General features: G+C 38.3%; 1 protein-coding gene across 8 annotated transcripts; it reads right to left on the bottom strand.

Moving 5' to 3' along the window:
* Positions 1 to 11,989: 11,989 nt before the first annotated feature.
* On the bottom strand, positions 11,990 to 24,202 carry TMEM183A (transmembrane protein 183A). 8 transcript variants are annotated; one of them, XM_015817994.1, is made up of 8 exons: positions 24,005 to 24,202; positions 23,828 to 23,917; positions 19,466 to 19,609; positions 19,172 to 19,331; positions 16,762 to 16,942; positions 14,670 to 14,744; positions 13,692 to 13,847; positions 11,990 to 12,242 (listed from the first exon to the last, which is right to left on the bottom strand). In XM_015817994.1, the coding sequence occupies exons 1-8, from the start codon at positions 24,108 to 24,110 to the stop codon at positions 12,060 to 12,062; spliced, it is 1,095 nt and encodes a 364-aa protein (XP_015673480.1). In that variant the 5' UTR covers positions 24,111 to 24,202; the 3' UTR covers positions 11,990 to 12,059. The 8 variants fall into 8 exon arrangements, 4 of the variants coding, with proteins under 4 accessions (XP_015673480.1, XP_015673481.1, XP_029140338.1 ...); XM_015817995.1 differs by having other exon boundaries at positions 13,692 to 13,838; XR_001548920.1 differs by lacking the exon at positions 11,990 to 12,242 and adding an exon at positions 15,850 to 15,949 and having other exon boundaries at positions 13,701 to 13,838.
* Positions 24,203 to 24,753: the final 551 nt, after the last annotated feature.

The raw sequence follows: 24,753 nt of genomic DNA, 5'->3' as shown, positions 1-24,753 counted from the left end.
TTGCTTGTTTATGAATGTGAGAATTATAAACATATATTCTAAATATATTTGAAATATATGAAATATTCAGTAGTATTTTTTTTTCATCATCAGTCAAGATATAAGAACTGCTGCTACTTATGATAGCAGGAGCATCTGAGAACTGAAATGATCATGACTATTACCCCATTTTTCTGTGACACAATATTATAAAGAATAAAATTCAAATTATTAAAAAGTTAGTTATTGCAAAAGTCTAAGCCTCCACATATATCATTGCTTCACTCTGGAAACTAGATTATAGGTTTATAAAATGCAGGGCAACAGCTATTATCATGTTGCTTGCAGTTACAAAATGTCTCAGTTCTGCCATATGACTGCTGAAACAGGAAACTGCAGTCTAGGGGCAAAAATCCAGGGAGAGTATCTTTGTTCCCCTGGGCCTTAATTAATTAAGCTCTCCCTGTAATTGGAGAAGCAGATACAAGGTGCAGACAACCCACAGATTCCTTACGCTCTGCAGCAGTAACTTTCTCCTTGTATATGCCTACTACATGAAGTATTTTCCACATTAAATGCTATAATTTATATAGTTACATGTAAACAGATAATCCTAATCACTTTATTACACTTCTATCCATATGCCAGTGTAGATAGGAATGTAAGTGACTTAATTCTAACTCCACTTGGAGGCGGTGAATACAACAGTGCTTTATATTAATATTATTCACAATAATTAATTTGGATCATCACGGTCAGAGGAAAGAGCCGCAAAGAAGAAACTCAGCTCATGATCTTAAAACATTTTCATACCAACTTAAATTTCTTTTCTTCGTAATCATGCTTGAAGTTGTTACATCCCTGGCTTTGGCAGAAAGTAAACTTTTTAAGGTGTGGAGCTTCTTTTTCTCCATGTGGCTCCTTCTCCACAGATCAACCTTTCCTCAACATAGCCCTCCGGATAAAAGTTTGAATCCAAGTTATTTGTTCCTCTCACTATATCGTTTCTGGTTCTGCAGTTGTTCTCTTGCCTCTTATATTACACTATACCAAGTTCAGAAGGAAAAGAGACAGTTACATGCTCAACTTTTGGGTGATTCTGAGAACATTAAAAATTGTGACTGGGCTGCCTTTGAAAAACACTTCAGTCTGTAGCACAGGGGTAGTCAACCTTGGCTCTTTTATGACTTGTGGACTTCAATTCCCAGAATTCCTGAGCTGAATTCTGGGAGTTGAAGTCCATGAGCCATAAAAGAGCCAAGGTTGACTACCCCTGCTGTAGCACAAGAACTGTGTGAGTTATCAGTGTAAAAGATAGCTTCATATTGCAGCCTCAGAGGTGCTCGGTTCCTTTGACTAACAAAAGAAATCAACCAACCTGAGCAGAGGTGTGGGTAGAGTGAATGCAGGGCTGCCCAGCTATAGAGCCACCTTCAATCAGATTATAGTTGAGGCTTCCCCTCTCTGCCCCACTCCTGGCAGCCTCCACAGGCTGTAGCCAATGCATCCTGGAAGTTGAACCAATGTAAAAAAAAAACCTACAGAAGGGAGTAAAACAGGCCTTTGAAATATTGGACATATTTGCCATAATCCTGCTAAAATTAATTAAGAAAAAGAGAAGAATTTTAAGTATCTCCTTGTGAAATATTTGAATTTGGTCCAAGAAACCATATTGGTGGTTTAGAAGTGAATAGCAAAACCCCTTTTTTTTTGACATAGAAAATATTGCCTATTCTACCATAAGTGTATTTATGGAATTAGCATGCATATGTGTTAACTATCATCTTTGACTAACATTTATTGTAAAAGCTCTGCTTCCAGGCTTAAGTCTCTTTCTCTATGTCTGTCTCCCTCTCCCTCTTTCTTCTCCATGCCTCCATGTGTGTTGCAGCAAAAACAACGCAGGGAGTTTTCAAATGGAGTAGTCTAACAATCCAAGTGAAAAAGCACTTTGTACCTATTCTGGTTTTTTTTTAGCTTAGCAGCATTTCTGTGAAAAGAGAAAAATCAGCAGCATTAATAATAAAATATGAAAAGGCTGTACAGGAAAGGCCAAGGAAGTTGCAAAACCTCTGTTAAGATGTCTCTTCTTGGAAACCAGAAATCAGATAATGAATTATTGTGACACAGGAAATTAAATGTATACAGAACTAGTTACACAAACATATTTTTCTCTGATACAAGTTTATTTATGATTAATAAAATATGTGTGAGAGATTTAATTTTACTGAAGCAGGCAAACAGGCAAATAAAATCTTATTTTATCTTTTTTTAAAATCTGCTCTTACTTTCACTGCCAGGACTTAGTTCTTTAGTTCTTTAGTGTGGCTCTAAGTTCTGGAAAATAAAAAAAAGCAATTTGCAGGTTGCATTCAGTCTGCCAGCATATAATTTGCTCCTCTCAAGCTCTTCTAGGTTGTGGGAAGTCATAAGTCTCAATATGTCTTACAAAGATTGGTGCAAATTATACCAATGAAACTTTCCACCTACATCATGTAAGACTATGATTTCATATAGTTTTTATAACTTCAGCATCAGTCAGCATGATTGTTCATTTTGTAATTGTTTAGTACAGATCATCCTTGACTTCTTATCACTCATTTAACAATTTTGTGCTGAAAAAGGCGACTTATAACCAGTCCTCACACTTATGACTATTGCAGCATCACCATGGTCACATGATCGTGATTCAGAGGCTTGGAAACTGGCATGTCTTTACAACAGTTGCATTGTTCTAAAGTCATGTGATCATCAGTTGTGACCTTCCCAGTTGGCTTCTGACAAGCAAAGTCAACAGGGGAACTTGGTTTCCTTAATGATTGTGATAAAAAGGTTGCAAAATTGGGCAAAGTCACGTGATGATGCACTTAACAACTGCAACACTTACCGTAGTGATGGAAGTGCTGGTCCCAATTGTGATTGTAAGTTGGGGGCTATTTGTACCCAAGGGACTACAGGTTGGAGGCTGATGGCCCAGCAACTTTTCCTCCAAGTAGGCAGCATTCTTTTTCTTCCCCAGATTTGCGAGAAATTCCCTATTTCAGGGCTGGGAAGATAAACTGTGTTCTGCTCAAGACTGAAGGTAAGCTGTTTTCACTGTTGCAAAACAAATGATTTTCACCGGAACAGAAGAAAGTTTCTTATATGTGAAGAAATACTTTCTTTAAATGTAGAAGGTGGTTCCATCTTTAGTAAGAATTAATACAAGCAATTTATATTGTCTTGGTCACAAAAAACAGCTTAGGAAACAAACACAAGTGCTACGGGAGGAGTCTTCGTGGTATTCAAAGCAGAACTAGATTTTGTAAAAGCTTTGTATCATACAGCATTAACCTTGCTAACTCCCAAGACTCTTTTTTCCACTATGTATTCAAAATAGACTGTGATTAATATATTTAAGTTTGTATATGTGTGTGTATATATATATGTTTTTGAGAGTGGGTATCAAAATTTCATTTTCAATGTGTGCCAGTGTGTACACAGAAAAAGTGACAAATAAAGTTTATCTTATCATATATTTGTTGATTGTTGGTATACTTAATAAGATTCATCCAACTATAAATAAACAATATAAGTCACTTCATTAAAACTACAATGTTATATTGTTAATCAATGTAAGTCACTTGAGATTTTATTTTTCATGCAGGATAATACTTTTGCTCCCTTGTTTCAAATAGTTATAAGAAAGACATAGAGACAAAATAAATGTGGATGATTCTTTCATTCAAAGTTCCCAGACCATGGGAGATGAACTGAGAATGAGTTTCAAAACAACATATTTTCAACAATTCTCTGCTTGAAATATATTCCTAAAACAGTATGTGTCAGTTGAATATATAATGATAAACGCATATTTGCCATGCGTGATCATGTGGCAATGCACAAAGACATGATCAATTTATTCCTTTTTCCAGGTGGACTTAATACACCAACTCAGAACATTTTACCTGCAGCCTAGGTCTTTACAATGTATTAGAAGAAAGAGGACACATAGGTATGCAGATTTATTAAAAAGTGCAAGTTATAAAAATGATTAATACAGAATAAAAAAAGAAAGTACAGAATAAAATATTACATTCCTTTAAAATATTTTTGTATTTGATAAAATCCATTAGAAGCTCAAGATTAATGTATAACTGGAGATTAGAATGAATTATATGACTTCCCAGCACAACCAAGTATCCTGGGATTATTTAAAAAAAAAAAAAGAAATCTGTGTAGCTTCACATACTGTAGTCTCATACTGTAGATTCTTACATTTAAATCAAAATAGCTACAAAGAAACAGGTAACATACTGTATGTCAGATTCTGTGCTATAAATATTGAGAAGTGCAGTGTTTGGCACAGAGCCTATGGACACAAGGAAACATGCTGGGCTTCTTCTAACCACCCTTTCCTTGCCCCACCCTTTCAGCAAACTGGACTGACTGCATGAGGAGTTATCTGTGAATTGCAATAATTTTGAATTTTGACAGCCAAGACATTGTAGCTCAAGTGGAGGCTCCCAATAGGAACAATGAAGCAAGAAGGATAGAGAAGGAAGAACTACTGTTTTTCCACCCCCTCCTCCACTGCTGCTCCTTAGTCACCTGTTGTTCCAGCAGCACCTTGTATGCTGAGAGTAAAACCCTTGTGGGCACTAGTGGTTCCTTTGGTGAGTGTCCTGGCCATTATTTTTCCTCTCCTGCTTCTGGCTTGTTAAAAGAATAAGGGAAGAAAGAAAATAGGCATCTCATACCTGGAGTGCAAAAACTGAGACAGACACTAGATTCATCAAAGAAACACATTACAAAAAATATTTCCCTGGCCCAGAAATGGTTTGCTTAAGTTTTAGGCCAACCCAAGAATTAGGTGGGGGGAGGATTTCTGAATGGAAGGAGAATAGGATATCACCTCTGAATCTGACGGTTAAAGATACTTTGGGGCAATTGAGGTGTGGGACAACTCTCAAACTCTCATCAGGCTCAAGCTGTGCTAGCAGGAAGAAGTGGCAATGTGAGTCTCTTATTCTTTTTTCTCCTAACCTCCCTCAAATGCAGCCTGGGGAAGGGGGGACTTGGGCCCTAACCCTAGGAGACTGCATACAAGAGGTTTGCCCAAAGAGTTTCATTTATACTTGTGACCAATCCTCAGAGCAAAAGCCTGCAATCTCATAGGAGTAAGAACAAGGAAATGGTAGCAAGAAGATAACCAAGGCATCTAGTGAGCTAAGGCAAGGCATAATCCAGCTGAAGGCAGGGTTACAGAATAATAATAATAATAATAATAATAATAATAATAATAATAATAATAATAATGATGATGATGATGATGATGATGATGATGATGATGATGATGATGATGATGATGATGATGATGATGATGATAAAGTACTAAATTTGGAGTAGTATCCTCCAAATTTGTACTAGAATTATCGGAAGCTTGAGCAGGTAGTGGTTGTTAAGGAGAAGTAAGTTTAAGTTAAGTAAAGAAACATACTAAATAATACAGTTTTCTAAGGCCAGTTGTTTCCAATACTCAATGTGAAGGAAAGAACTCTAGCAGAAATGGGCAATTAATAAAGAGAAGCAGGAATCCTTCTGCAAATCTCTTTAGTATCACCTAGCTTGCTATGGCTATACAGGGATAGGGGACAGAAAAATTGACTATTGGGCTCAAGTCACTTTCTCATCCTTGGATTAGACATTTCCTATAGCAATGGAATTAAGGCCTACCAGAATTAATAAACATCAACAGAAAATCATTTAGAATTTAGATTTAGAAAAAGCATTTATGTTGTTTGGAAATAGGCTGAGAAGCTGAGGAAGTGCATGCTTTTAGCGGCATGATGGCAGAATTAGCAGCTTTATTCTCATTAAAAGGGGATAGTCCAGTATTTCTGCAACACTTCCAGTGTTTTGTAGCTCAACCATATAGTACCACTTTTGCCTATCTAGCTCAATACTGAAAGTACATTCAGTGGATGCTCTCTTTTTGTTGGCCAGTAACACAGAATACTCTGCAAGTATCGGATAAGCTCCTTTCGGAAAGCAGACTGGGTACAAGCGTACAGATACATATTAATAGCAGTGTTAGTCATTTCCAGCATGGTACCAATATCTGCCATGATATTAATGGTCTTCGAATAATCGTGCCTATCTATGTCATAGTAGGAGGTTTTTATGATGATTTGAGTCACAAACCTGGTGGTGCAGAGACATGCAAATGTCACTGAAACAGTAACTAAAAGGATGATTGATTTCTTCCAGTTACGAAAATGGGTTGCAGGCGGGGTTCTGTGCAAGACTGCCCAAGTGACACTGTGTACTTTGTTATTGTGGATTATCTGCCTTAGAATGAGGCTGTTTAAGGTGAAAATAATGATGTATGGAATAATGTAGATCACAGAAGTCTGGAACCACACAAGTCCTTCTACATATGCACTGGGGAGATCAGGGTTATATTTGCAGATGGCATGTCCTGTACCATTCTCCACTTCTGAATAGTTAGACCAATAGTGGGGGATGGCCACAATATAACAGCAAACATGAATCACAACAATAACACAAAGTGTTTTTCTAGGAGAAGAGATTTTCATCCTGAGCTTGATAGTGTTGATTGCAATGAAACGCTCAATGGTGAAAGAAACCAGCAGCCAGACAGAAGTGTTAACTGCGCCATAGTTGAACACATCCCGCAAGCTGCACCAAGGATCTCTGTACCAGAATGGACTTGTGCAAAAGCATCCTACAATTATCTCAATGCCAACCACAAGAATAAGGACTACTGTGTCAGCCAATGACATAGCCATGAGGAGGTAGCGACTGGAGGTGGAAACAAAACAGGTTTTTTGACTGAAGATCACTAATGTCATAATGTTTGCTGCAAAATAAAATAAGATGCAAGTGTTTATTCTTGTTGTTGACATCCTCCAAGCATCTAAAGTTCAGGACCAGAATGCCAGATTCTTCTCCCATGTGGAAGTTGTGCTACTAAAGTTCCCTTGTTACTTATTTATTGGGTATGTTCCTATTGCATCAGCTTACTTGGTTATCAAAGGCCTTGTCACAATAAAGATTAGTGCAAATGAGTTAAACTACTACTGTGTTGTTCTCTAAATCTTCCAGAACAAAATGCCAAAATCCTTCCTCTTTTTACCATGATATTCTTAACAAAAAGCTAATTTTTGATACCTGCTTACATTGTGTGGCAAGAAAAATAATTAACCATGGGCTTTTCTGCCAGTACACACAAGATCACACAATCCAAATTACAATAAAAAAGGATAAAACAGAATTTTCAAGTGCTCAATGATTCTTTTCAGAAGCTTGGTATCAGCAGCTGGAAATTTTGTTATTGATTTTAGTAAGGATCAGAAATATGCAAGCATTCAACTCTTCCACTCCTTTTCTTTTAAGATACTCTGACACTATCATTACAGACATATTTGATGTAAACTTAGAATGCAGTTTACATAATTAAACTGAAAATAGTCAGTGAACATACAGATTGAATTCCATTTTGGAATTAAGGTACATTGTAATTTATAGGTAACCATTCTGGCTGTTGAGGATCCAAAAATAATAAATTTCTTTCACAGGATCTTTCTGTTCTTTCCTGTTATTCCTGTTCTCTTCTCTTCCCTAGATCATGTGTCCCTTTCATTGCTAGCTCTTGCCCTTCCAACATTGATTGTGCATTAATGTGCACCCTGTTGGCATTACTTTGCACATAACTTCCAATTTTGCAGCCTTCAACTCCTGTTGTTTCCCCTACTTACATGGAATGCCAATTATGGCTAGAAGAGGGTAGAATACTTTCTTCAGTGTTGTAATCCAGTAACTTGGTTTCATTCTAAAATCCAGTCCTCTTTTACAAATGCCGACAGCACCAACCCTGTCTTCTCTTATGAGAGGATAGTTCTCTGCTTATCTTCCATCTACTATGCTTAATTAAACACTGAATTTATTATAGCATCTATAAGCCATTGGTAAATTATTATCTAGGTGCAGATGAGATTATGCGTAAGAAAAGTACCTGTGAACATAAACCTAAAGAATAAAAAGGTACACTAGCATTGTTTAATTTTAATTACCTGAATGGCATCTATTTATAGAACTAGTAATTCATTATTGAATAAAAATTGTTATCCCCCCTCCAAAGTTGGTTAATTTAACTTAAGAATGGCAAAACCCATTCACTTAAAATATGAAGAAATAATATGTAAAATACTCTAGGAACATGCAGAGATACAATCCTATACTAGTTTCCCTATAATGTTTGGTATAGGAAAGCCAGTTTGGTGTAATGGAAGAAGACTTTGGATTACAAACCCTGAAACTATGAGTTCTAATCTTGCCTTAGGTAGGAAGTTGGATGGGTAAAAATACCTAATTAGAAAAAAAAAACAACCAAGCTCAGAGAGCACCAAGGACCCCTCACTAACTGATATGTTTAATTTGGGCTGTATATGGTAGCTCTATGATTTGTGAACCAGTTTGCAGTTTCAAATATGAGCCCATGCATAAATAGAGCCATGGGCTTTATTTAGCAACCTATAATTAAGTAAAATATGGTTTAGCAGATTCTATGAATCAGGATGTTCTGTATGAGCCTAAAAAAGAAATACATTAGTGGTACTATATAATCTAGAAAATTAGCCATGAAAAAAAATTGGCTGAACATTCCAAATCTTCCACAAAGATTTCAAGACATGAAGCAAAACAAACAAAAAAAACTTCAGACAGAAAGCCCACTAATATTAATGGCTGAAATTAGACAAATGTGTAACCAAACTGAAAGAGGTATATTGAATATAAGAAAAGCTTTAAAAGAATGATCTGTAACTGGAACCTGTTTGAAATACTATAGGCCATTTTATACCTCAATTATCATATAGTATATATTATATTCTGTGATGATTCAGTCTGAGCAAAAGTAAGTTGTACAGCAAGAAGTTGTGTACAGGTGGAAAAAAGCTCTTAGGTTAGGAATGATAGTGTAACACCTATTCATATCTCCTTTTATGCTAACTTGATCATCTGCTCTTAATTTGCTTACCTTCTTTCTTCTTATAGCCAGAATATCTCTTACCCAGTTATCCCTTACCTATTCTTGAAGCCATGGCCACCAAGTTGTTTTATTTCACAACTAGCAACTAGGCCTTTCTTTGTTTCTAGGGGAAATCTTCATTTCTGTATGATAGGTATCAAATTCATCACATGTAAATGAGAGCCAGTTTGATATTGGGATGAAGGGGTTAGCCTTCATCACAATATCAAATCAGGAAACTGAATTCTCAGCCACCCTTAAGCATGAAAACTATTTGGGTGACTTTGGGCCAGTTATTCTCTCTCAACCCAACCCACCTCATACAAGTTTATTTATTTATTTATGAAATATATTTGCTGCCCATTTTGTATCCAATGACACAGTTGTGGGGAAAACTAGAGGCTGGAATATTAGGTATGTCCACTACCTTGTTATATATATAAAGAAGACAAGATAAAAATCTACTAAATAATTAAACATTAATCTCTATTAATCTATTTTAAACATGAAAAGTCTAACCCAGTGATGGCGAACCTTTTAGAGACCGAGTACCCAAAAACTGGCCCTGCCCCCGCTCCACCCCCACCCCACCTGCCCACAGGGTCACTCACCACCTCCAGGGCCTGCCGCAAATTGCCCAGGCAGCCCAGCAGCGCCATGGCGGCCACGCTCTCTGTCCGCGCTCCGCAGCATCAACTGTGCACGATGGGGCATGAGGGCAGTCTTGTCTACACTTGCCTGGTTGCCATGTCCTTGGCTGCGCTGCTGTGTGGGCTACGCTCGAGGGTGACTCTCCTCCAGGGGGGCTGCTGGTGAGGTCGCGGGGGAAGGCAAGGCTGGGGCAATGGCACGTGTGCCCACAGAGAGGGCTCCGAGTGCCGCCTCTGGCACGCGTGCCATAGGTTCACCACCACTGGTCTAACCTATCTCAATATACCTGTAAAATTCATACTTAAGGGAATCTGCACCTTTGTTTTTCCTATTCCTTGCTTAAGTGACAACTGGGACTAACAACTTGGTCATTAAGCAAAGCAGTTGGTAAATGATATATGAGTGCAGCTTTGCTTTTCTATACAGACCTACCAATGGAGTAGTCATGAAGTTATTTTTTATCATTATTGTAACTGCAGTCTCTAAACTAAGCAGTTGTTAAATAAGGACTACCTATATTCTGTGAAGATGTAATCAATAAGTAAGCAGTCTGAAAGTTCTTTGCCATAAATATATAATTGATGATGACAGTCTTTGGAATTAATAAAACAAACACTTTATAGGAGTAGAACATTGTAAATACTTTTGCATATGGAAGTGAAATGGATATCTACCCATTATGTGAATTGTGAATGTTACTAGTACAAAAGAGGAATGTGTAATTAGAATGTCCCGTATTGGACCAGTTTCCAGAATGTTCGCACTGAAATGGAATGAGCTGATGCGAGTATTTGGGGCTTGGTCCATATCCATATCATCAAAAACATCTTCCAATTCTAGACAATCTACTTCAAATTTCATAACCTCCTGATGTTTATATAGGCCCTTTTCTGGTGAAAATGATCATTCCAGAATTGGATCAATCTAAAATGGGCCACTTTACATAGAACAATAGAATTGGAAGGAACCTTGGAGGTCTTCTAGTCCAACTTCCTGCTCAGGCAGGAAAACCTATACCATTTCAAATGGTTGTCCAACCTCTTCTTAAAAACCTCTAGTGTTGAGCACCTACAACTTCTAAATGGCAAGTGATTCCACTGATTAGTTGTCCTAATTGTCAGGAAATTTCTCCTTAGTTCTAGGTTATTTCTCTCCTTGATTAGTTTCCATCCATTGCTTCCCTTTCTCCTTTCAGGGCTTTGGAGAATAGGTTGACCCTGTCTTCTTTGTGGCAGTCTCTTACATATTGCAACACCATGTCACCCACTAGTCCTTTTCATTAAATTAGACATATCCAATTCCTGCAACCATTCTTCATGTTTTAGCCTCCAGTCCCCTAATCATCTTTATTGTTCTTCTCTGTACCCTTTCTAGAGTTTCAACTTTTTTTTATATCATGGAGACTAAAACAGGATGCAGTATTCCAAGTGTGGTCTTACCAAGGCATTATAAAGTGGTATTAACACTTCACATAATCTTGATTCTATCCCTTTGTTAATCTAGCCTAGGATTGCGTTGGGGTTTTTTTTGGCAGCTGCAGCACACTGCTGGCTCATATTTAAGTGATTGTCCACTAGGACTCCAAGATCCCTCTTGCAGTTACTACTATTGAACCAGGTACCATCTATACTATACTTGTGCATTTGGCTTTTCCTGCCTAAAAGTAGAACCTTACTTTTTTCACCATTGAATTTCATTTTGTTAGTAGGACCCAGTGTTCAAGTCTGTCAAGATCCTTCTGTATCTTAAGGCTATCTTCAGGAGCACTGGCTATTCCTGCCAGCTTGGCATCATCTGCAAATTAGATGATTTCCCCATCTATCCCCTCATCTAAATCACTGAAGACATTGAAGAATGTTGGGCCTAAGACAGAGCCTTGGGTACCCCACTGCATACTTCCCTCCATGTAGGGAGGGACTACATGTTGGGTGCAGTTGGTTAGCCAGTTACGAATCCATCTGGTAATGATGCTGTCTAACCTACATTTTTCTATCTTATCAGGTAGTAGACTTGGTCTACTTTATCAAATCCCTTATTGAAGTCCAAGTAAATTATATCCACAGCATTCCTCTGGTCCTCTAAGTTTGTCACTTTGTCAAAGAATGCAGTAAGATTTGTCTGGCATGATCTGTTTTTAACAAACCCGTTTGCTTTTGGTTACACATTTTTTGCTGTGTTTTTTATCAAAAAGCAAAAAGGACAAATTTCATTAGCACCAAAATATTTGCAGATGAATTATTTTTCATATAATAAAATGCTTTACAGAAGTTCGTTCCAATCTTATTAGTACAAATTATTCCCCAAGAGGTGATTACACATATACACAAATTGGCTTATCAAATTTTGTTGTTTATGGAAAATGCACGAAATACAATTTATGATGTAAACTTGGGAATCTTCAGATGTATGAAGAAGGAAACTGTGGATGCCACCAATCAAACAGATGCACGCTATGCACAGGGTCCATTACAACCTGCATCCCATGGTCAAATCTGGATTTCTTGCTACTCCATACCGGAGAATCATGGAATAATAATTTCACTCTGTGGTGCCGCATATCAGTGCTCACATTTATTGTGAACTGCAAAAGAAAAAAAAAGATTTCTGGAAGCTATTCAATAACTTGGATCACACAGGCTTCCTTAACTCCAAAATTGAATGGCATTTTATTCAACGTTTTTAACTGATTTTGTCTGTAAATATTTTAAAAATGAATTGCATCTTTAAGCAAGTCAATACTGCTTAAGGCAATATTTGCTTTGCAAGAGCCAATCTGGGTTGGTGATACTCTGCTAGACAGATGTTCCCTGAGGATGGGGGCTTCAGCATGAGTCCAAAAGCTCAGAAGACAAAAAGCTTCTGGTCCTGATGACCGACCCAGATTGGATCCTGCAACATTATCCTGCGACATATATATTTGCCTTCACTTGTGACTATTTGCTTTTCCTGAAACGTCTTACAGTAGTCTAGAATAAAATCACATGTGATAGCCATTCCTTATTGGACTATTCAATATAGCTTTCAAAGTTGTATTTTTCTTACCTCTGCCAGCTTGAAGATTTTTCTATTTCAAAAATACAGGCTGTTTTAGCTCCTGACAATTTATTCAGCAACTGTTCAAAGTTATGGCAATGTTGAACAAATGGTACTTATGACCAATCCCTGAAGTTATGGGGGGGAAGTCATGCTGTGATGTGACATGTGATCAAAATTCAGGTGCTTGGCAGTCTGCCCACACTTACAACTGCAGGAGCACTTTAACTCCCTACTTGACTATCTTCCCCCACTGCTGTTCTTTTGGCTGGCCTATGCAGTGGCATTCCTTGGGCAACAGCACTAGAGCCTTTGTCAGTGTTAAGTCAGCTGCCACAGCCTCTGGTCCTCTACTTTAGCCTCAGCACTACTATGGAGCTGCCTCGAGCTCTGTTTTGCAGCCAGCTGCCCGGCAGGTTTCAGAAGGCATCACAAGTCTTCCAAAGCATTAGGACAGGGGTGTCAAACTGCTGGCCTGTGGGCTGGATGCGTCATGAGGAAACCGCACCCACCCCATTGCCGGCAATGGGGCAAAAGCTCCGATACGTTGTGCGACGTCATGTGACATCACGAATTTGACATATCTGCAAGCGACCTTTGGGGAGAAGTCCTGGTGCTGCCGGCAGCTGCCTCACCTAGGCCAGCTGCCGGCAGTTGGAGGAAGACAGCGGTCAGCTGGGTGCAGCAGGGCTTTATAGAGCACTGGGTGGCAGGAGTTAGTGGAGGCAGTTCGCACAGGGCAGAAGTGTGAGATCCTTGTCTAATGACCATACGGTCTCACCTAATGACCCAAATTGGAGCCTATTACTAAGTGGTGCAGTAATATGATGTTTCTCTTAACAACCACTCTGCTTAGTGATGGAAATTCTGGTCCCAATTAGAGTTGTAATCCAAGAATTACCAGTACAATACTTCAAATTTAGAAACTACTTGGTCAAGATTAAGTGAGCAAAATTCCTGATATAAAGACCTGAAAATTACAATACACAATACTTACCAAAGTAACTGTCATGCCCATTACTATAGGAATATATATAAAGTCGAGAGTAGTTATCTGCAACAGACAGCAGTCTTTGTCAGGATTCATGTGAACATCTGTATACCGGATAGGTGGTTGAAGTGGTTTCAAACTTTTATTCTTGAACTTGGGAGACTCAAGAGAAATATTTCATTCAGTTAACCAGAAACTGATTCCATTTCTATAAACTTTCAAATTACTTGCTTGCAGAAGAGGTAGAGATCAAAGCAGGAGAATTTGTAGGTCTGTCTTTAAAGATCAGGATTAACTGACTTACATATGTTATATTTTCTCTGGAGAAATAATGTGACACTTAATAGTTTTAATATAACAAATCTTGGCTATAATGGGAGATTGTCATATTGTCAGAACACCGACCCTTGCGTTTGCTATGGATATGATTTCAGATGACTAAGAGTATAGTCTGAATGTGACAAGTGGTAACTAGTACGATTAACAGCACACTGAATTAATTAGCAACAACCCTGATATACTTTAAGTAAGCTACAAACAATATCTATAGGCTTTATTTTTAGAGGGAAAAAACCTATGAGAAATATTACACTCAAGTTTGACATTAAAACCCCACCCCTCACAATAACAATTTTTTTGCAGTTTATATCAGTTTTATTACATGCTATTTCATGCTGTTTTGTTTCTTATGAAGGGTTTTGGGGGGGAATGTACATTTTGTGCCACAATTTTAATATAATGTTCCAACTTGGTAAAAATAGTACGAGTCTGATCACCAGCAAGAAAAACAAACAGATAGGGCAGCAATGCATTTTTACAAAATACCCAAATTCCCCACTATACAATATGAGCAGAATCTTTTTTTGGACAGTAATCTAGAGATGCATCTTGCCAAGCAAGATGAACTCAGTTATTTGCACAAGTAGAACAATGAGTTATAAAGTAATACAAATATTAAGTAATATAAATATTTAGCTTTCGTACCTGCCTTTGGAATTTGAAGCTGAATTCCCACAGAGAAGACTGTTTGTTAATCCTTTTAGACCAGAAGAACAGGCACTAGTTGAGCAAAAGAGAAAGAGTTGTGGTCTATGGACATATTGTTATATAGACATAAAGCAATAAAGCACTAGGCTTCCAACCTCTTTGGAATAAAGATCTTGGATTATTGAACATAAATTTATTAAAACAATCCAGCCTGGAGTTTCTATACTTTAACAAATCACTTTGAGGATAAGGTATCATGTTATAATTGTGCACTTATGTTCTGAACATAAATAGATAAATGGAAATAAAACCCAAACTGTGGTTGAACTTAAACATTTCCACAATTGAATCTAGAGGTAATGATTTCAAAATATTGCTAAGAATCACTAATTATTTGTTTTATCAAGAGAAAATCAGGAAAGTACTGGAACCAGAATAAGGCAAAGACATTCCAGAAGTTTATGGAGAAGGTAACTGTCATACAAGATGCCCATTCACAGCTTTATTAAAAATTCACATTTGAAAAGTAATATATCACCTCTTATGACAAAAGTTGATCTACAGTGAAAATATCAATATAATCCCAGCTTAATCTTTTATCCTTTTATTGGTTTTATTGCAATTTCTTTGTGTTGATTGTTGTGAGCCACCCAGAGTTATTGGGAACTGAGTGGCATACAAGTTTAAAGAAATTAATAAGTAGAGGTAGATCTTGTTAACGTAACTGATAGAATATTCTTTTATCAAAAGTATTGTCTAGATATGCACAGCAGTATTTTTTTTTTAATGAAGGAGTAAGGAGTAAGCACCTCATCCTTAGAAAACCAATTATTATAGGTGCATACAAGTAACCCTTATTTAGCGATCACAAACAAAATGATCACTAAGAAAAATTGCAACTATGCTTATAATCTTACTTCAGCTTTCCTTTGCTTTACAGTTATGTGAAGGTTGTAAATGCAAGGATGGTCACAACGTTAACTTTTTATTACTGTCATAACTGTGAATAGTTGCTAAACCAGGCAGTCACTAAAGAGGACTATCTGCATTAGATTCAGAGGGATGCAGCTAGTGGAATTAGACCTCTCCTCTGTGAAACCTGGAATATTAGTTAAAAGGAGGAAAGTAGCTTAAAAATTTCCTAACACATAAATAATCCACATGCCAGCTGTCCTACCCTTCAGATGTGTACCAACTGGTATGCTGCTCCAAACAGTGGATCTGTCTTTAAGGGCCACTTTTGCTGACACCACAACAGCTCCAGTGTCCCACAGAAGCTACACTGAGAAAGAGAAAGGGAAATTAAATAGGAAAAAGCTGGATTCAGTAACCAAAAAGAAAAATACCAGACTCTTCCTACTTTGCATACTCAATGTTGGTGGTGAACTCCACAAATGAGAGGAGATTCTCAATGAATAAAAACAAAGTCCAAGCATAGAGGCTCTGTAACTATACCGTGTACAAAGATCGTGCCACGCACATAGGGAAGATTTTAAGGAGCAATTGAATCATTTCTATGGTTTTGGAATGTAACCAAATTTGTAACTGTTACTGCAATACAGATTTTTACATTTAATTTCCTTTTTAATGCCAATTTTACCCACAAAAGGATATACAAATTGTTAGTATGATACTAACTGTGGACACCAAAGCCGTTGTGATGTGAATACAAAGCATTTAAGATACAAATCATTTTTTTATGCTGGATTGTGCATCAACTAAATCCACTTAAATGAGCTGAATTTGTTTTTTTATTTTTTAACACAATACAAAACTGCTTGATCCAGATGATAGTCATCACTTATCTTATTGCTTAAGGGATACTCCACAAAAAAACTATGATGTCTCAAACAGGAAACCAAAAATAATACACCTGTATTTAAGGTTTAACATTTTGATTTCTGCATTGGTAGAATAAGTAGCCAAGCATTAATAACAAGCTTGTGGAGGTCTACAAAATCACCCCCAGAAAAGGCAACATCTGTCTAAAATATGTATTAGGAACTGGACAGTTGAATGCTTTCCACTAGCTTGAAAGAAATCTGCTAGTATTCAGCGAAATAATTCTTCTTCTCAAAGTGTTACTTACTTTTGAATTTTTTAGACTGCTTGGAGTAGTCTCTGGGAAAGTTGGGTTTCTGGCTATCTGGGAAACAAAAGGTCTATACATGTGGTATAAGGAACGAATTACACAAGCACGAAGGCAATACATCTTTTCCATCGATTCTGGCTGTAAACGGATTGGGAGGGATGCACTCCTATTGTAATGCCTAAATAAAAAAAAAAATAGAAATTGTTAAGATAGGGATGAAATGCACACTGTGCACTCTTTTGAGATCGTGCCACTGAAATCTGGAAGCGTAATAGCTGACTTCGGTGGCATTTTTTTCAAAGTAAAGGATAGGAATAGAAGCAAGAGGCATCTGGGAAGTAAACTGTTTTCATTCTCACTTTTAACTGCTCCTCTCTGTGATGCTTATGAAATCATACTGTCAGTTATTATGGCACTGAAATTGCATTCATGGGGGACTCAAGACCTCCTGACAACAATCCCATCCTTAACTTCTCAAAAACAAAACAATAATAACAGTACAACTTAAGCAGTGCAGTTCCAACCTTATATCAATCATCACTGCAAACTGAAGTCCTCCAGAAGGTCAAGATGAATCTCCTGAACTCTCATAGGGAAGACGTTAAGAGGGTATTCTAGTTGAATGCTCTAACTATCATGATGCCTCTTCTCTAATCCTCATTTTTCTATTGCTTATCAAATACTTCAGTTTTTGCTCTGTCAGTTGCATTTAGGCACACTTCTATAGGTTAAATAATAGTTCTAAGTGATTTATACTCTGCTAAAACTCTTATTCCCATAACCTCGAATTAGGCGAAACAGTGCATCACAGCGCAACAATTTTTATCCAAGGTACCTCAAATGGATAACTTATAGAATGTGTCTAAACTCCAGGATCCATGATTTCGTTAAAATTGAAATTTGGCCAATTTTTAAAATAGTTTATGACATAATACAAAACATTATAAAATATTTATTCTGGTTGACTTTGTCAACCACTGATATTTGACTGTATTAGTTCAACTTTGAAGGCAGATACATCTCTGATTATTCTGAATTTGAGGTTCAGCCATTGTTGAAAGCATTGAGGAATCTGACAAGGAAATAGTTCTAAAACAATGACTCAACAGATCATGGGTTGCCAGCTAAAAGACTAATGTTAAGAATTACTGTGTTTACCGAAAAGAAAGACAACTTTGAATTCCATTTCTTACTGAAGAATTAAAGAAGGAAAGTTACAAAAAACAGAAACATTCCTGCAGTGCTCCTTCTTATCAACATAGCACTGCCAATTCTAACTGAAACCATTCCTGTGAATTTATATTATATGCAAGGATCATATGACTCATTTATCATGCAACAGTCAGCAATCTAAAACAATCCGTTTTAACGGATTCAAGAAAATCAATGCAATTGTATAATGGAAGTTGACTTCATAGTCACAGAAGTTCTGCAGGCTCTTTCAAAGAACGGTAGCAATTATTAATTTACTAGCTCTCAGATTTAACAAGTACCTTCCTATTAATCCCAGTAATTTCTCTGACAATAATGCAGTTATTTTTATACTGTACTGCAGTGATGGCGAACCTTTTAGACACCGAGTGCCCAAAAACCGCCCCCCGCTACAGGGCCACCTACCGCCTCCATGGCCTGCCACAGATCGTCCAGGAAGCCCTGCAGCGCCATGGCGGCTACGCCCTCCGCCCGCGCCCCGCATCATCTGCACACGACGGGGCGTGAGGGCGGAGTCTTGTCCCTGCTTCCTGGCTGCCATGTCCTTGGCTGCACTGCGCTGCTCTGCAAGGGCCGCGCCCGGGGGCAACTCTCCTCTGGGGGGGCTGCTGGGGAGGAGGGGGCCGCGGGGTAGGCAAGGCTGGGGCATGCTGCCTCTGGCACTGCTATACTGTATGTATATTTTATAATCCATACTATCAATTATCTATGCATATTTTATACAGTTATGCAGGCATTGGATTCAAAGACAAAAAAGCACTTTGGATTATCAGCATGTAAACACATTAGCTTTTTGAACACTTTAAAGCAGTTGCATTGTTTTCTGGAACTGTGTGGCAATTACTCTGCAATATCAGAAAAAAAGAGTTCCTTGGTTAAGGATTTGCCAACAACTCACAGTATGTTCCCTACATGCTATGAGATACCTTTTTATATCAAATCTGAAGTGATGCACAGCCCTAATGTTTTGATATGTTATCTCTTATATCAAATCCTAATATATCCTAATCAAAAAGGATATAAAAGAGTCAGTCTGGGAAAATTGTATTTCAGAACAAAATGCATCATTTATCTTTTATGCCCAAATTCCTATGCACACTATTTATAAGGATGTCCACTACAAATAATCCATAAAAAGCCCCTCAACTCTAAAAATATACACAGTATAGAGTAAAGATTCTATTAGCTGTCATACCTTCTATAAAGTCTGGTCCAGAATACAGCTGTACAAGTGACAGTCCAGGCCCTTTTGCAAATTAGTGAAAAATTCACCGTGTCTTCTGGGCGTATATAGGATGCCAACATCAACCATATGTCAATTGGATATTCTTTGCCTACCATACACTCGGAGCTTTCTGAAATCAAAAACAAGCAATGTAACTGGCCATGTTTCAAGAAAAAAGTGGCATCACTTTATTTGAAGAGATAAAAGTATTTTATTGTTAAAGTGAAATTATGTCAAAGTAACAGTTAAAACAACAGACCTTACCTTTATGCCTTTTGCTTTTCTTTTTTCTATCAGTCGTGAAATATTCATTAGAATCCATTTCATCGCCACTCTCACAGGACTCTGCCACAGATAGTATTTCATCAGTTGGTACAAAAGATGCTTCCAAGCCACACAGAGATTTCACTATAATCAAAAATAAACGGAAGAATTTGAGATATAAGAATTAGCAATGTCCTAGAATCAAGAGTGTAAAATAAATTTATTTTGATAATCCAAACCACAGAGAAGAAACAAGTGGAAAAAAAACAGGAAGATCCAAGTACAAATTCCTTTTGGCGACAGTAGGACAAGGAAAGGTGTTGGAGGTCATCCTGTCACCTTGATTGTGGCGAGGAAGCCTCCAGTTGCTTGAAATGGCCTGTTAGCATGGCTTGCCATTAAGAAACATGTAGTTGAGATTCATTTAAGAAGGAAAGTTTCACAAGAGAGAGTGAAAGACTGAAAGTTACCCCAAGAATCAGACAAGTTAAGGCAGGGACATTAAAGGCAGATGATCTGAACAAAAGATATGGAACAAGCATTGGTCTATATGAAGAAAAATTAGGCAGATGAGGCTTGAGAAAAAGAGAGGTGATAAAGAATCTGAGTTCTGGAGGAAAGCAGAGACAGGCTAATTAGAATGGGACCAAGGGAATGTATTAGGAAAGCCAGCCAACAGACATTCTGGTAGAGAAAATGGGAAAAGGGGCAGTAAGTTGAAAACAAGTATACTGAATCAGTAAATAGTGGATAAAAGAGAATCAAGAAATATGTTAGACTAGGACAACCCCCCCCCCCCCAAGTATAGTGATTTGCACTAGCTGAATTAGCAAGATACAGGGTAGGTGACTACTGTAACAGTAGTCCTAACATTTTGATGTCATTTTTCCCCTATATTAAGATTATGGTAGACTTTCATTTTTCTATATATTAGCCTAGGGATTCTGTTTTGTTTGGCCACTACAACTTTAAAATCAACATATTAAGATGTTGAAGACTGACTTAGAAATTTCATCATTTAAATACAGTAGAAATATAAGGAATAGAAGATTTTATGTACTGCAGCATTAAGAGCTGGTGTTATTTTAAAGATGCTCATATAATCTTTCATATTTTTTAAAAATAATTTTATTAAAAGTTTTCCCAATGAAGGTTAAAAATACAAACTAATATATAGAAAAGAGAAAAACAAATAAAAGATACAAAGTGAACTTCTTTATAGCAGTTATAAGTACAGTTAGAGATTTAGCTCTCTTTAAAATTATATTATAACCCTCTTCTTTCAATAATTATCCTGTCTAATCATCAAAACTATAATTTTAAGTTATTTTGTCCTGTTTTATACAAAGAAATCTATAAGGGGTTTCCACTCAGCAATAAATGCAGATATTGTCTTTTCTCTAATCAAACAAGTTAATTTGGTCATCTCAGCAAGTTCCATATCTTCTCTAATCATTCCTCTATTGTAAGTGTTGTCAAATCTTTCTATCTTTGTGCATACAATACTCTCATTGCGGTTATCATACATAAAAACAAAATTCCATGAATTCCCCCCCCCCAACTTTTATCTATCAACACCAAGAGGAAAACTTCTGGTCAGATGGAGGGGATATAGTTATATTAAAATCAAAAAAGATTACAAGAAAATTAAAATTAAAGCAAATATTATTCTATTTTCATCCTGTTCTCCCTTCTGAAGATTTCAAAAGTGGTGAAATCTTCAATAAACCAATTAGATAATATAAATAAAACAGTATAGGCATTCATGCCTCTCTTAGGAGAAAAGTTATTGAGAGAAAACCCAATATCCTTGCCATGATGTTGCTACAAGACCTACCTGTGGAACCACAAACATGATTTCACTAGCCAGGTTAAATGATTTTGAAGAAAATGAGTACTTCGATCCTTTCATGGGCCAGGATTCAGATGCTGATTGACTTTGAAAAGATTCCAGCAAAACCTATGGAATGTCAGGCTCAGGAAACATAAAGCCAAGAATCACATGAGACTGATAAAGATAGCTGGAACAGTTAGATCAGGGGTCCCCAACCACCGGTCCGTGGACTGGCACCAGGCCGCACCATGCCACCAACTGGGCCACACAAACAAGCGAAGCCCCATCCATGGGATGCAGGCAGCATGCAAAAACACGCCTCCTCTGGTCCATGGATAAATCTTTGTCCATAGAACCGGTCCCTGGTGCCCAAAAGGTTGGGGGCCTCTGAGTTAGATGATGTAAAGCTTCCTAGCTCCTGTACCCCAGTGAATTGAGAGAAGATTAGAGCCCATCTATGAGGCTTCTTGCCAAGCAAAGGAGTAAATTTCTTGATTAGTGATAGCTGGCTGCAGCTTGATTTAAAAGGCAGTACTAACTCATATTTTTTTGCTGGAAAAAAATAGTCTGACCTCTGATTTTTGTGTGGCAATTTGCATGGATGCTACCTGTAAAAGCTTGGACTCAATGACAACCCTGACTGGGTTCTCAGAACCTTGGATTAATTCTGGACTATTTTTCTGCATGCTCTTGTTAAAAAATAAACTGTTTAGGCAAGTGTCTGTTAAGAGACTCTGCTTTGGTTTGCTTGCTTTGACTGCTACCTGTTTGTCCTTGGGTAGAAAGTGAACTACTATAGTGACTGTCAGTATTTCAATCCAGAAGCAAGACAGATCCTAAGCCATTTTTAGGCTACTAAATTCACTATTAAACAACTTTTTGTGTTCTCTATATTTTAGGAACATCTGTCAAGCAAATGATTTTTCTCCCTTATCCTTGAAAAATAAGAGCTATCATGATGCAAGAAAATGTTGATGGTGTACAAGTTAATAAAGACTTAACTGGTTAAATCTCTATGTCCATAAAATTAAAAGAACTTAAGAGAGTTAAAGAAGATAGCTCATGGGTGAACAATAAGGAACAATGTGGACACATTTCTATAAGGGAAAAAGATTTTGGAAACTCATTGTGAAAAGTCAAATATTCATATTGTATATGTATTTGAATAAATTCACTCTTGGAAGAGAGTTTGAAAGTTTGAAAAAAAACAGGAGACATCTGTTTAACATTTGACAATTTGTGATATATTTGCCATCTAGAAATCTGATTGCATAAAATAAATATGATTAACTAGAAAGAGGGAAAATAAGCATCAATCAAAAAGTTAAAAACATAATACAGAGAAGTTTGCAAGCATACTCTGTTAAAGTGTTTCTTTTGTGTCAGAAAGCAAGATACTGCCTAACAGTTTTCCAAAGAAACTATAGGACAAAAGAATTATAGACTCCTCACAAATATCGCAAAACATATTTTTAAAAAGGACAAAGTGTAATTGTTTTTACTGCTGGGTCACCACTGGTAGCCTTGTGTTTCCAGGTGTCCCTGACAGGGCTGTGGAGTCGGAGGAAATTTTGGGTACCTGGAGTTGGAGTCGGCAAACAATGCACCGACTCCGACTCCTACTAAATTTAGATTGGAATTTTACAGATTTTGTTTTTGGTTCATATAGATAAGCTTTGTTTTTGTTCCAAAACAACCAAATAATGTGGTTTGCATTTTTGAACTGGTAAAGTTCCTGTTCCTGATGTTTATGCCTGCTGCTACTATACAGCCACTTGATTAATTAAATTAATAAAAAAAAATTAATAAAACTTTGTTGTTTTCATTGTGTTTGTCTTTTGCTTAAACTGTTCAATACAGTAGACCAGTGGTTCTCAACCTGTGGGTCGGGACCCCATTTGGGGTCGATCGGCCATTTAATGGGGGTCGCCAAGCAAGGCTGTCCGCCATTTTTTTTCCCTTTTCCAGCGGGTGCCTTACCTCCCTTGAGCTGGGCCAGCTGGTGGTCGGCCTGCTCCGTCTCTGCCGCTTGCCAGCTACGCCTCGGCCGGCGAAGGGGGCGGAACCACGCATGTGCGGCGCTCCCGGGCAGGGAAAGTCCCCGACTTACGACCGGTTTAGTCCTCGACTTACGACCGGTTTAGTCCTCGACTTACGACCGGTTTAGTCCTCGACTTACGACCGGTTGGGGTCGCGGCATTAAAAAGGTTGAGAACCACTGCAGTAGACTGTTGGCTTTTCCCAGCCAGTAGTCCTGTGGTAATGACATGTATGTTGCCTTTCTTTCCTTCGAGGAATGTATAAAATACATTCGCATATTAATACAGAGGAGTCGGAGTCGGGGAGTCGGAGTCAGAACATTTATCTACCGACTCCACAGCCCTGGACTCCCTGAGCCACAAATTCACCTGTTTTGTCGTGGAATGTACCAGTAGTTACTTCGTGCTTCGGAATGCTATATAAACCCAGAAAACTGGGTTCAGTAGGAACAGGTGTGTTTAAAGTTCAGCCTTTTCGCCCAAACTCACCTTCCTGTTGCACCGCGTTGGCCACAGCCTTTTTCACGCGTCCCGATTTCACTATAGCAGGATCCGAGTTTGCATAGTCGGCCACGGTCACTGCGGAAAGAAAGCGACTGGTTCAGGGCACCTGATCAGGGGGACAATGGCTGCCATTAGGAATGACGCCTAGGCCTCGCTACTCACTCCGCTCTAAGCAGACGTCTTCGGCCCGGAACTTGAGGCGCTTTCGAGCCCCGCGTTTGCGCATGGCGGACGGAGGTGCCACTACCGGTCGATCTCGGGGTGCCATTTCGTTAGAGATGGCCGAGGGGCTGAGCCTACCCGGTGGGCTTCGCGCAGCTCCTCAGCCATCCCGTCCCTGCCGGCATCGTGACCTGCCGACAGAGCAACTCTCGCGATACCCAGAAACACCCCAGGCTCGGGAAAAGGATAGACCCGGGGTAGGCAACCTTGGCTCTTTTATGACTCGTGGACTTCAACTCCCAGAATTCCTGAGCCAGCTTAGCTGGCTCAGGAATTCTGGGAGTTGAAGTCCACGAGTCATAAAAGAGCCAAGGTTACCTACCCCTGGGATAGACGATCTGACTGCGCCTAAAGAAGCGTCATCAGTTGGAGACGGGAGGTGGATTCGCGGTCGGGGGGGGTGCCGGAGCAGTTCTGTCTCCAGGCTCTTGGGCTACGAGGCGGGCTCGGGTTATTTTGAATTTTCTCATACACGATGTTTGTTTTCAAATATAGTACCAGTGGGTGGTCTTCTTTTCGGCAGGATATTTTTTTCCCATCCTCAGCCTCGAAGTTCCCTACACCAGGGGTAGGCAACCTTGGCTCTTTTATGACTCGTGGACTTCAACTCCCAGAATTCCTGAGCCAGCCATGCTGGCTCAGGAATTCTGGGAGTTGAAGTCCACGAGTCATAAAAGAGCCAAGGTTGC

Source organism: Protobothrops mucrosquamatus, unplaced genomic scaffold, assembly GCF_001527695.2.
Source record: "Protobothrops mucrosquamatus isolate PMUCROS unplaced genomic scaffold, P.Mucros_1.0 scaffold661, whole genome shotgun sequence".
NCBI classification, from domain to species: Eukaryota; Metazoa; Chordata; class Lepidosauria; order Squamata; family Viperidae; genus Protobothrops; species Protobothrops mucrosquamatus.
The sequence above is the reverse complement of the archived record's forward strand: the minus strand, read 5'-3'. Positions and strand labels throughout refer to the sequence as shown.

Bases quoted from the DNA above. Each gene is read 5' to 3' on its own strand.
- TMEM183A (XM_015817994.1), bottom strand. From the start codon at position 24,110: ATGGCACCCCGAGATCGACCGGTAGTGGCACCTCCGTCCGCCATGCGC. The intron at 13,848-14,669 runs GTACGAAAGCTA...ATTTCTCTTGAG, and splicing joins GCTTCAAATTCCAAAGGCAG to TCTCCCAAGTTCAAGAATAA. The intron at 12,243-13,691 runs GTAAGTATTGTG...TTTCTTTTGCAG, and splicing joins TGGGCATGACAGTTACTTTG to TTCACAATAAATGTGAGCAC.